Genomic DNA, 12376 nt, shown 5'->3' on the forward strand with positions numbered 1-12376 from the left:
CTAATGTAGAGCAATAACACAAGGAAGCCCACATAGAGGTGATGAAGCATATCTATTAATTAGCGTTATTTACGAAGATGCCTACCGTAACTAGGGTTCACATGGTGTTATGACTCAGGAGGTACTTTTTGAGGATAGCAACATGTCTGCTACCCCATCCACCATCAAACGTATCAAGAAAAAAACTTCCTTTCAGATTTCCAGAATAAAAGCATAGTAGTTCACCGAACTAAATATGACTTACCCAAAATATTCCGTTTTTATTCCCCATATTCAAGTTTCAGGGGTTGCAATAACTACACTGTGATGAGGCCTTTCTGAGTCTATATGAAAATAATAAATAATGAAATGCCGGCTTTTACTCTGAAAAGTGAAAGTGTGGACGCCACTGCTTAAGCTCAAGGAAGCATAGGTTATTACAATAACAGGCGAGTGGAAGACGCTGAGTGGCAGCGTGCAGGTATCTTTTCACTTTCAAAATTCATATCTTCAGAATCTTTAATCAAGCTCTATAGTACTTTTGCTATTGTAGTGAAACTGATAACCTGACAAAAAACGAACCAGCTTAACAGATGGCGGGCGTTAGCTTATGTGGAAAACCGATAATAAAGTTGCCTTTTTAGTAACCTGATAAGGTAGACCTAGTTGTAGGAAACCCCTAGCTACATTTTTCTTTAGATTTCGCTTGCTTAGATATAAGGTCATGTATATGTATCGATTCGCTAAATCGATGCATTTTCCCTTTGTAGCTTCCGGTCTATGTCCAGGCGTGACATATGTTTAGTCGTCACGCCAGTGCTATTTTTGCATTATTAAAAAACAAACGCTCAATCAATCAGTCGAATAAATAAATTCTCACGTAATAGCTACACGCTTGTCGTTATAGGCACCGACCAGCTGTCATGTCATAAAATGTATGAACGTGTCTACCCTTATATTGCAATGATTTTTTTGTTTTTTAAAAGATGCTTAATGTTAGTATGTACGTAATAGTATACATGTGAAGATGTTCAGTAAGCCTTGCATTGTTTTTGACGTGTGGGAATAGCCCTGTTTCCATAGTTTCCTCCGTCTCCTGGGTTCTGATGTCAACAGAGCTTCCCCTTCTCACTCCTCCTCTGTTAAAGCCACCCTACTCTGTTATCTGTTAACAGATGATGAGTCACCAAGCAAGCAAAGCATCTCGGTTATTTTTCTTTCGCCATTAATAAGCATTCTCTGGGTTTCAAGTAGAGGAGAAAAGCAGTTGTTGTTGTTTGGATTTTGCCATAATGATGTTATCATCACATTTACGTTTTTGAGTATTTGAAAAGAAAAAATTGAAAAGACTGTTTCAAAGCACGTTTTGCTACAAGCCTCATTCAGATAGCATTTTTTACTATTTCTTAAGGACATGACTTTCAAATACTGTTCAGATACTGCTTTCTCTGAAAATCCCCGAAAGGCCTTCAGAAAGCATTTAGAACTATAGCTCTAGATAAATTGCAAGAGAGTCTGACACACACATAAACTTGCCTAAAGGTTTTCCTGAGCCACTTGATCCACTTCCAGCATATTCTTTTGGCATGTTGAATTTTAAGGCAAATTTGAGTCAATATGTGCGTTTTGTCTCAATTAACAGTTATATTTTCATTTTCACATACTGTATTAACACAATAGACCTAAAATCACACAAAACAAAAAATCTCAGTAGGAAAAAGATTTTTTTTTACAATGAAAACAGAATTAAAATGCAGAAAATGTCTCAAGCTTTTTTTGTATAACTATCTATAAAATAATAATCATAATCATGCCACACAAATCATTTGTGCCACTCCAAAAATTAGTTCGTGTCCACAATAAGACAGACAATATCTATGTCGTCCCCTCAGCCTCCCTGGGAAAGTCTGTTCCAGGGTGCTGGAAAGTAGGGTGCATCTGTTTGTCGAATCTCGGATACAGGAGGAGCAATGTGGTTTTTATCCTGGTCGTGGAACACTGGACCAGGTTATTATCCTCTCACGGATACTTGAGGGTGCATGACAGTTGGCCTAACCAGTCTACATGTGTTTTGTGGATTTGGAGAATGCATTCAACTGTGTCCCTCGGAGTGTCCTGTGGAAGGTGCTCCAGGAGTATGGGGTGTTTGGCCCATTGCTATGGGCCATTCAATCCTTATACAACCGTTGCATAGCCGGCAGTAAGTTGCTGGCTATGCCAGGGGTTCCCTGGTTCCCTTTTTGCACCGATTCTGTTCACAGTTTTTATGGACAGAATTTCTAGCCTAGAGACGTAGCGGAAGGCTTTCACTTGGGTGGTCTCAGAATCTCATCTCAGCTTTTCGCGGAGGATGTGGTTCTTTTGGCTTTATTGGGTGATGGCGTCCAGCTCGCACTGGAATATTTCGCAACTCATTGTGAAGCGGTGGGAATGAGAATCAGCACCTCCAAAACTGAGTCCATGGTCCTTAGCTGGAAAAGGATGGAGGGCCCACTCCCGGTCAGAGGAGTATAAGTATCTCTGGGTTTTGTACACGAGTGATGGGAGAAGAGAGCGGGAGATCGACAGACGGATTGGTGCTGTGGCTGCAGTGATGTGAACCCGGTATCAGTCCGCTGTGGTGAAGAGAGAGCTGTGGGTAGTGACCGAAAGAACGAGATCGCGATCACAAGCGGCAAAAATGAGCTTCCTCAGAAGGGTTGCTGGCCTCTCCCTTAGAGAAAGGGTGAGAGGTTCAGCCATCTGGAAGGGTCTCAGAGTAAAGCTGCTGCTCCTCCACATGAAAAAGAGCCAGTTGAGGTGGTTTGGGCATCTGACAAAGATGCCTCCTGAGGTGCCTCTTGGGTGAGGTGTTCTGGGCATGTCCCACCAGGAGGAGGCCCCGGGGCAGACCCAGGACACGCTGGAGAGATTATATCTCGGCTGGTTTGGGAACGCCTTGGTGTTCCTTCAGACAAGCTGGAGGAGGTGGCTGCTTAGGCTGCTGCCCCCGCGACCAGGCCCTGGAAAAGCAAAAGAAGATGGATGGATGTTAGGGCTGCCACGATTAGTCGACTAGTCACGATTACGTCGACTATCAAAATCATCGATGACTAATTTAATAGTTGACGCGTCGTTTGAAGCTTTGTAAGATCCCAAAAGACGCAGGAATAAGTAGTAGTATTTAAGAGTGTAATAATGGACTGAAACAGAAGATGACAGCACTGCATGTACAAGGATGCCAGCTGCTGTTAAACCCAGAAGAAGAAGAAGCAGTGTCCGGTATCGTAGCTCGATACCGGACAACATAGCTCAAGTCTCGATAGAGCCCGTGAGAACACCGGACTCCCGGCAAATTGTTTTCAAGCCCACCGCCGTCTTTTGCTACTCAGGTTAAACATGATATATGAGTCACTTAGATAACTTAAAAATGTTATTGTTTGGTTTTTTTTTTTCAGTATTTTATTTGTTCCTGAGTAAATCGATTTGGCTGAGATTAAAGTTATAGTTTTTACACAGCTGAATACACGTCAAGCAGACAACTGATTGTCAGAAGTGTGAGATGGTCGAGAATATACTCAGGTGTCCTTTTATATTTTAGATAGCAAGGCGCAGATGGCTGAGCCCAAATCTAATTAATTATTTCTCTGCAATTACAAACTCTGTCCTTACAATCCTGGTATCAAAATAAAGCTAACACTTGTGAGATTTCATCAGCGGTGTAAATATTGAAGCAGATATTACTGTGTCACAGTTACTGAGACTGTAACACAGAAAAAGTAAGTATATTTTATCCTTGCCTAATTTTTTTTTTTTTTAATTTTTAGCATATAACCTAGGGCTGCTCGATTATGGCAAAAATGATAATCACGATTATTTTCACTGAAATTGAGATCTCGATTATTTGACGATATTTATTTAACCCTTTAAGACCTACCATAGAAACAAGTCCGCCAGAGCTTATATATATATTTTTTTACATGCTGTAGTGCCATTTTTGGGAGCATTTCAAGTTGCTATACATCAATGCAACTGTTATAGCCCATATTTTAATAATATGTATGCATTAAGTCCATAGTAATTACATTAATTGCAAAAAAGTGCAATAAACAACAAAAAAATTGAAAATCGGTTTTTTTTTTTTTTTTTTTACATATATTTCTACTTGGGGAAATTTAAGAGGCTTATCCCTCAAAACTTTAAATACAAAAAAGTTGCAAAAAATAGTTTCCCACCACAGGAAATTTATTTTGAGTGTCTTCATAGTTTTATTTTGGAGATACAGCAATTTTTATATACTGCAGGAAAAACAAAAAACAATCTTATGATGCAAATTTGCAAAGAAAACAGCATGTGCATCAAAACAAACTATTTCCAGCAGTGCAATTTGAGTTCTAAGCATCCCAGCAACTATTCAGAAAAGTATAGAGTCAAACATGACTTATAAAAACACCAGTATAGGCTTTTAAGGCCTACAAGTAAAAAACTAAATTTTCTGCCAAAATGACGTCACTTCCGGTTTCGAACAGGAAATGGCGGACATGCGATAGTTCGCGTTGACGTCTTTTTCACTGTGGGAAGTGTTACGAACAGCTGATCGGATCGGCAAAGCATGTTTCTGGAATATTATGTTTTTGTTCCTGCAAGCGCTTTTTATGCAATTTTTGCAAAGCTTTATGTGGAAGGAAACCGTGACCGAGGACAAGCTGATGGCATAAGATGTAAGTACAACTCCTCCGGTTTCATATGCAAAACAAATTATTGCGCTAGCTTACGCGGTTCCGGTTCTACGGGGATTTAAAGGGTTAACAATAACAATGTATTGAATAATGACTTTAAAAAATAATATAAAATAGTGTGCAAATACTGATAACAGTGCAAATGTTTGCAATATAAAAAATAAATGAAAAATGTAAACATCTATGTTTAGTGAACTTTGCAGTGTTGCTCTGTGGTGCAGCTATGACACCGTAGCAAAGTTTACACACTATGTCTACTTGATCTACATCTGACTCCGCGAACCCATAATGTTTCCACACCACTGAAGTTTTTTTTTTTTTTACCTCTCTTTTCAACCAACGGCAGTCACTCTCCTCTCCAAATAACTTCTGCTTAGCTTTCCGAGCTTCCCTTGGGTCCTCTTAATTGTTGTGATGCGTGTTCGAAATGCAGAGAGGTGCGCTCGATTTGCCACACGGAGCAGCGCGAGAGTAAAGCACGAGGGAGGGGCTAATAATCGGCTCAGTCATTTTTAATGATCGTTGAAAGCCCAGATCGTAATCGTGATTAAAATTCGATTAATTGAGCAGCCCTAATATAACCCTTTTAAAAATATGCCTCAGATCACATTTGGTTCCAGGATTTCAGTAACCAACATATAAACATCATCTGTGCAAAGATTTATGTTTCTAAAGTGAAACAGTGAAAAATTACAGCCCTGTCTATACATGAATATCCAGACGTTGTACAAAAATGTCCAATTTTGGCACACAATTGGACACCGTGCCAGTTGAATTTTTTAGGTATTGAAGAGCAGAAATTAATAAATTTTATTAACAGGCCTAAAAATGCTTTTTTTAAAATATATTTTTGAAGAATTAACCACACATTTACATGGTAATGGCCCTTTTCTGCAGTGTGCATGAAGCGTTTAATTGGTCTCTGGCCCTTTAAACTCAGAGGGGCTGTAACTTTGGTTTCTTTTGGTCAATTTGCATGATTGACACCTCTTTTTAATCGTTTTAGCCAATAGAATCAAAGTAACGATGCCACGTTCACGTCACTTCAGCCAATCAGACGTTGTCTGTGAAGGTTCTCAGTCATCCAGGTCATCGTAGTCAAAGGAGCTTGCAAAGCTCCTTTTCTTTGCTCCTTTTCTTTGCAAGCTCCTTTGACCAATCAGACGTTACAATGCCAAAATCCACGTGGGCCCAAATTTGCTGCATGTGGTGTCTGTCCAGTCACGTGTCTGTAGGTGGGTCTAAAATGGAGATTGTTGACGGAAAACGGCTCTGATACAGCTAGGTAGGCGTGGTAACTTCTGATAATCACGTGGCTACCGTCTACCGGCGACAATAACGGAGGAAATTGGGACCGTAAGCCAATCTCTGTCTTAGCGCATTTGTGTCGCTATGTGTTTTTGTGGTCTTCTTTTGCGGCTCATTCAGTGAATTTTGGTCTGATCGTGGTGAAACTTGGTGTGTGGAGTCAGTGATAGCTCTGGAAGCTAACCAGCCTATCTTTAGCCGGTTACATGAAGTCTGGAGAATTTCCGGTTTGATTTTGTTTGTTTGGCGGTCTTCTGCACATTTACGTAACTGCTCTTTTAATCATGGCTTGTTTTCCATGTGTTTGGTGGTTGTAGAAATTGGTTATATGACATTTTAGCTGAGATTCAGAGGTTTCTGTGGATACCACACATGTCTGGACTTATATTTGTCACCCCGTGTTATAACCGATTAAATGTGATCTCCTCCTTTTTGCCCCCGGTACCGGGGGCGTGGGGCTTAAAGCTGTAAACTAATAATAGTTATATAAGAGCAGATGCATGCTGGTGTAATAAGCTGTACGTTGTACATCCAATGGATGTTGAAAAGGCTCTGGAGGTCCCTGTATTAAGCACGTAAACCTGTGACACAAAAATCACCAAACTCGGACCACCACAGACTGTTTTCCATCGTGGTGATGAATAAAATGCTGGGCTGGCATGTAAAAGGGCATTTATTCCCTTCAAGGACCTGAAGCTCCATAAAGCACCCCTCCATTAGCCAAACCCATCTGTTCTCCAATTGGATTGTTAAATTTGTGATTGATATGACATTGGCCAATCAGATGAAATGAAGAAAAATAGGGTCAAAATTCGTACTTGTAACTTGAAACTTGAGTGCAGAGTTTCACACGTATTTTTTGGCTAACTCCACACACAAATTCTTTTTACACATACAAATCTTTTTTATGCACACACAAATTCTTTTTACACATACACATCTTTATTAAGCACACACAAATTCTTTTTACAAATACACATCTTTATTACGCACGCACAAATTCTTTTTACACATACAAATCTTTTTTACACGCACACAAATTCTTTTTACACATACAAAACTTTTTTACACACACACAAATTATTTTTACACATACAAATCCTGATTTACAAGTACAAAATATTTATGACCACAATTTGAGCCCATAGTTTTAAGTCTGCACTTCTGACTTGATGAGAGTGGGTCTTGTGCTATGTCATCTAAAATCTGTCATTTTATTTGGACACATGGCATGCCCATCAACTCTTTTGGGTTAAATATTCAAAGAGGTCTTGAAAATGGAACAATATAGCAATTTGGTTACAGTTGCAGGATTCATTTTAGCAGTCAAAATGCCAATCGCCTGATCCCTGCTTGTCTGTGGCAGTCAAGGCATTAGGGATAGGGTTTGGACTCAGGGGTTAGGGCTTTATATTGGACTATTGATCACACCATATCGACATAACTTTGCCCTGCTAGTCTGCTCACCTGAAATGAACTACTTTTTCATTGCTGTTAATTGTTTTGCTGCATTTGTTGTATGTATGAATAATACTAATAAATTAGTACTTGTGTTGGACCAATGAGACTATGAGTTAAGCAAGACATTTTGAGGAAGTCAGTGCATTTCAGACTGATGACATTAAAATACCACAATGACACAGAACATACGGGGGCGTGGGGGAGCATTTTAGTTTATCACTTTTGTGGTGATGATTGCATTATTTAGCTTGGAACTTTTGTTAGAGCTCATCAAACAACGTGAGGCAGCACACCCTCATGTTACAAAATCAACCATTATGTCCACAAGACCGTTAGATGTCATATGTGACTTAGAGTGGGTTTAAAAAATCGATTTCCCCGATTCAAATTGATTTTAGTTCTTAAATAATGCAATATCGATTCAATAAATCCTGAATTGATTAAATGAACAAAAAAAAAAAAGTATAAGTATATATATATATATATATATATCTACACACACATATATAAAAAAAAAAAAAAAACACCCAGCACGCCCCTGCGGGCGGTTTATCCTTCAAGCTCGGGTCCTCTACCAGAGGCCTGGGAGCTTGAGGGTCCTGCGCAGTATCTTAGCTGTTCCCAGGACTGCGGTCTTCTGGACAGAGATCTCCGATGTTATTCCCGGGATCTGCTGGAGCCACTCGCCTAGCTTGGGAGTCACCGCACCTAGTGCTCCGATTACCACGGGGACCACCATTACCTTCACCCTCCACATCCTCTCGAGCTCTTCTCTGAGCCCTTGGTATTTCTCCAGCTTCTCGTGTTCCTTCTTCCTGATATTGCTGTCATTCGGAACCGCTACATCGATCACTACGGCCGTCTTCTTCTGTTTGTCTACCACCACTATGTCCGGTTGGTTAGCCACCACCATTTTGTCCGTCTGTATCTGGAAGTCCCACAGGATCTTAGCTCGGTCATTCTCCACCACCCTTGGGGGCATCTCCCATTTTGACCTCGGGACTTCCAGGTTGTACTCGGCACAGATGTTCCTGTACACTATGCCGGCCACTTGGTTATGGCGTTCCATGTATGCCTTGCCTGCTAGCATCTTGCACCCTGCTGTTATGTGCTGGATTGTCTCTGGGGCATCTTTACAAAGCCTGCACCTGGGGTCTTGCCTGGTGTGATAGACCCCAGCCTCTATGGATCTTGTGCTCAGAGCTTGTTCTTGTGCTGCCATGATTAGTGCCTCTGTGCTGTCTTTCAGTCCAGCTTTGTCCAGCCACTGGTAGGATTTCTGGATATCAGCCACCTCCTCTATCTGCCGGTGGTACATACCGTGCAGGGGCCTGTCCTTCCATGATGGTTCCTCGTCTCCCTCCTCTTTCTTGGGTTTCTGCTGCCTGAGGTATTCACTGAGCACTCGGTCAGTTGGGGCCATCTTCCCAATGTATTCTTGGATGTTCCTTGTCTCATCCTGGACTGTGGTGCTGACACTCACCAGTCCCCGGCCCCCTTCCTTCCGCTTAGCGTACAGCCTCAGGGTGCTGGACTTGGGGAACCCGAGAAGAAACAATAGACGTTCGTCTTTTTTATATATATATATATATATATATATATACACACACACACACACACGTACACCTGGGAAACGAAAGCTGCTCACTCACAGCAGCGCCATTGATGGTAATGGGGACATTTGCTTCTCTACACCTTCAGAAGTCCACTATCATCTCTTTTGTCTCTGTGACGTTAAGGATGAGATGATTCTTTTCGCACCTTGTAAGCTGCCTCATCACCTTTGGTGATAAGACCCATCACTGTTGTGTTGTCCACAAAACCTGAAACAATGAAATTGGAGTTGCTAGTGGCCGTGCAGTTGTGGTGTAGCGTGAGTACAGGAGAGGGCCCAGTACACACCCCTGTGGAGCACCAGTTTTCATTATGACTGGGGATAAGGTGATGCTGCCCAGTCTGACCACCTGGTGTCTGTCAGACAGGAAGTTAAGGATCCAGCTGCAGAGAGAGCTGCTCAATCCTAGATCCTGCAGTTTCCTGTCCACCCTTTAGGGAACAATGGTATCCTTACTGGATAATAATTAACACACTCTATGAATGGAAAGAGTTGTAGATGTTGTAGTTGTAGATGAATCTGAAACCAATTTGGGCCAGCTGAAAAATTCTGTGATAATTCCATTATGATTTAAATTCTAAGACTAGTATAGAAAGTGAATTCCCATCAATTTCCATCTCTACATCTATTCAAAAACAACCTTGACCTTTTCAGTAACGTGAAATTTTGTGATTTCTGTAATATCATGATATTTTATCTCGCATTAAACTTTACTCCCCTAAGCTTTAATATTATATCAAACTCACCAGGTAGATGTGTCAATTAAACAGTGTTTACTGTCTAATGGACACATTTTGTTAACAAAATAATTATATATTGCTGCCTTATTGGGGCAGGGATAGCTCAGTAGGTAAAGTGGTCGCCCCATGATCGGAAGGTCGGCGGTTCGAATCCACTTAACGGCTACCCTGAGATACCCCTGAGCAAGGTACCGTCCCTACACACTGCTCCCCGGGCGCCTGCTTAGTGGGCTGCCCACTGCTTCACTGAGTGAATGGGTCAAATGCAGAGAAAAACAAGTAATTTCCCCATGGGGATCAATAAAGTATCCATTATTATCATTATTATTATTATTATTATTGGGTTCTATATCTGTCACTTTTGCATTTAGCATGTTTTTGTTTTTTGTTTTTGTTCTCCAGGTTTCTGCTCCAGGATTTTTGTTTGACAGTGACAGCATCTATTTTTACATTTTCAGCATAGAGACATTACACTGATAATCACTGGAATGATGGGAGTTCCTGCATCCTGTGTGGTGGTGCTAACATTCATTCTTTACAGCCACAGTTTGAAAATACAAAGTACTCTGCATGTGTCTAAAAGGTAAAAATATACACATATTGTTTTATTTTTTGTCTAGCTACAGCCTTACTAGGCTGTTAAAGCAACTTTAATTATAAAAACACAAAAATGTATGGATTGGTATATGATATGGTATGCTGGTTCTTGTTTTGATGTGTTTTTGGTGTAATTGAACATGTTATTAATAATTGATTTTGTCTGTATTACTGAAGTTCTCAGGAAAATGTTCTGAATCCCAGTAAATGTGTGTCCAGGACTAATCAGCAGCAGATAATAGCAAATCCATACAACTTCTCTGTGGATCTTCGCATGCCTGGTGTTATCCCAACTGGGGTAAGTGTGTTTCCACTCAATGTTGGTGTGTGTCTATCAGTAGGGATGTGCAATATGACCAAAATCACATATCCCGATATAAAACATCTATCGTCCCGATAACGATATAAATCACAAAAATATAAAATTTTCTGTATATTCTGTGAATCTCGGGCAGCTCGACTTGCGTGAAGTGTTTCCAGCTGGGCGTCTTGTACCTGGAGTCTGTTTTAACCGATACATGAAACTACACCTTCTCAAACATAAGTTGTAATGGCCGCCGTTTTCTTTGTGAGTATTTATTACACGGCGTGCTGCAGGGAAAAGCCTGTTCTAACATTTGACTCTAAGGTTTATTTTTTAGCACCTGGCGGCTCTTTTTTGCGTCTCATCTGTAAACACTCTTCATACTCTTTCACGTGATTCAGTTTATTTTGAAAAGTCTCAACAGGATCTTGAGCTTTATTGTGAAAGGTTTATGTGGAAAATAAACAAGCGGACATGCGGTGGTTTTACGGTCGTTGTTGCTAACTTGTTGTGCTTGTCCGTCCATAGTGTGGTTATATTAAATATAAGAGAAAGAAAGAACTTTAAGAAATTAATATAGCCACTACAGTGACCATCAAAACGATGAAAAAATATTGCCGTGAACAGTTTATTTTGCGACACCATGAAGCAAACGATAGCGTAAAATGAAACGATAGTTGTTTTTATATCGTCATCCAATATATATCGTTATATCGAACAGCCCTATCTATCAGTTGTTTGTTTCAGAAGTTTATGCGCACTTATCAAGGGTATGAATGCCATGGTAATTTGGGGCTTATAATTAGTTGTTTGACCTGTTCTTTTAAATAAAGTAGAATGATTGTATAGCTTATATAGTTAATGACTTTAAAATAAAAGAATTTAGTGCACAAGTTTAATTTTTAAAACATGATTTTTCTTTGTCCACACATTTAATACATGCAGGCTCAAATATATTTATATATACGCCCAGTAATATTCAGTGTCCTTAAACAAGTTGTAGGTTAACCAAATGCTTTTGGTAGCCATTAACAAGTTTCTGGCACAACTCTGGATGGATACATGATCACCTTTCTGCTTTTGTGACCTTTGCCAGCACCATCTTACCCTTCCGACCATACACAAACATCACACGGGGAAGACAGGTCAGAGAGGTATAACAATGGAAAATGCACAACATGAGGAAAGATGAGGATGAAAAAGAACTCCCCCCAGACTGAGCTCCAACAGGGAGATCAGTTTGAGAACAGAAAAAAAACGTCTCAGCACTAGGGCTGCCACAAACAATTATTTCGATAGTCGACTAGTCACCAATTATTTTTGCGATTAGTCAGCTTGAAGTGTTTAAGGTATGTGCTAACTAAAAATAAAGACAAGATGATAGTTTATTAAATTTTAATGAAATTTGCGGGTTGTTTCAGTGAAGTTCAATAAGCTCAGCCGTCTGCTCCTTGCTACACAGTAAAAAACAGAGTGTCAATTTTACACTTACAGAGTTGATTTTAACTCTGCTTCAGATAACATTTGGTCCCACTCAAAATTAGAGTAAAATTTACTCTATGGCCAGTGTTAACTTTTTAGTGTTAATTCTACTCAGTTTAGTGTCAAAATTAACAACAAAATGTGTAAAAATATTTAACACTGAGGGTTATTC

At 40.1% G+C, this 12376-nt stretch overlaps 2 protein-coding genes across 5 annotated transcripts in view; one reads left to right on the top strand and one right to left on the bottom strand.

The window, feature by feature from the left end:
* Positions 1–212, bottom strand: part of pomk (protein O-mannose kinase) — a 34125-nt gene extending 33913 nt beyond the window's left edge. Inside the window, exon 1 of the mRNA XM_026172882.2 lies at positions 86–212. The gene's annotated coding sequence lies outside the window, so the exon portion shown is untranslated. The remainder of the gene's footprint in view (positions 1–85) is intronic.
* Positions 213–377: 165 nt separating this feature from the next.
* Positions 378–12376, top strand: part of pam (peptidylglycine alpha-amidating monooxygenase) — a 59056-nt gene continuing 47057 nt past the window's right edge. Inside the window, exons 1-3 of one of the 4 annotated variants that reach the window (XM_026172831.2) lie at positions 378–460; positions 10224–10404; positions 10596–10716. In XM_026172831.2, coding sequence (XP_026028616.2) covers positions 10310–10404; positions 10596–10716 — 216 coding nt within the window. In that variant the 5' untranslated portion in view covers positions 378–460; positions 10224–10309. The remainder of the gene's footprint in view (positions 461–10223; positions 10405–10595; positions 10717–12376) is intronic. The other 3 variants (XM_080303471.1, XM_080303470.1, XM_080303472.1) reach the window with 3 other exon arrangements.

Source organism: Astatotilapia calliptera, chromosome 7, assembly GCF_964374335.1.
Source record: "Astatotilapia calliptera chromosome 7, fAstCal68.1, whole genome shotgun sequence".
In the NCBI taxonomy this organism is placed as follows: domain Eukaryota; kingdom Metazoa; phylum Chordata; class Actinopteri; order Cichliformes; family Cichlidae; genus Astatotilapia; species Astatotilapia calliptera.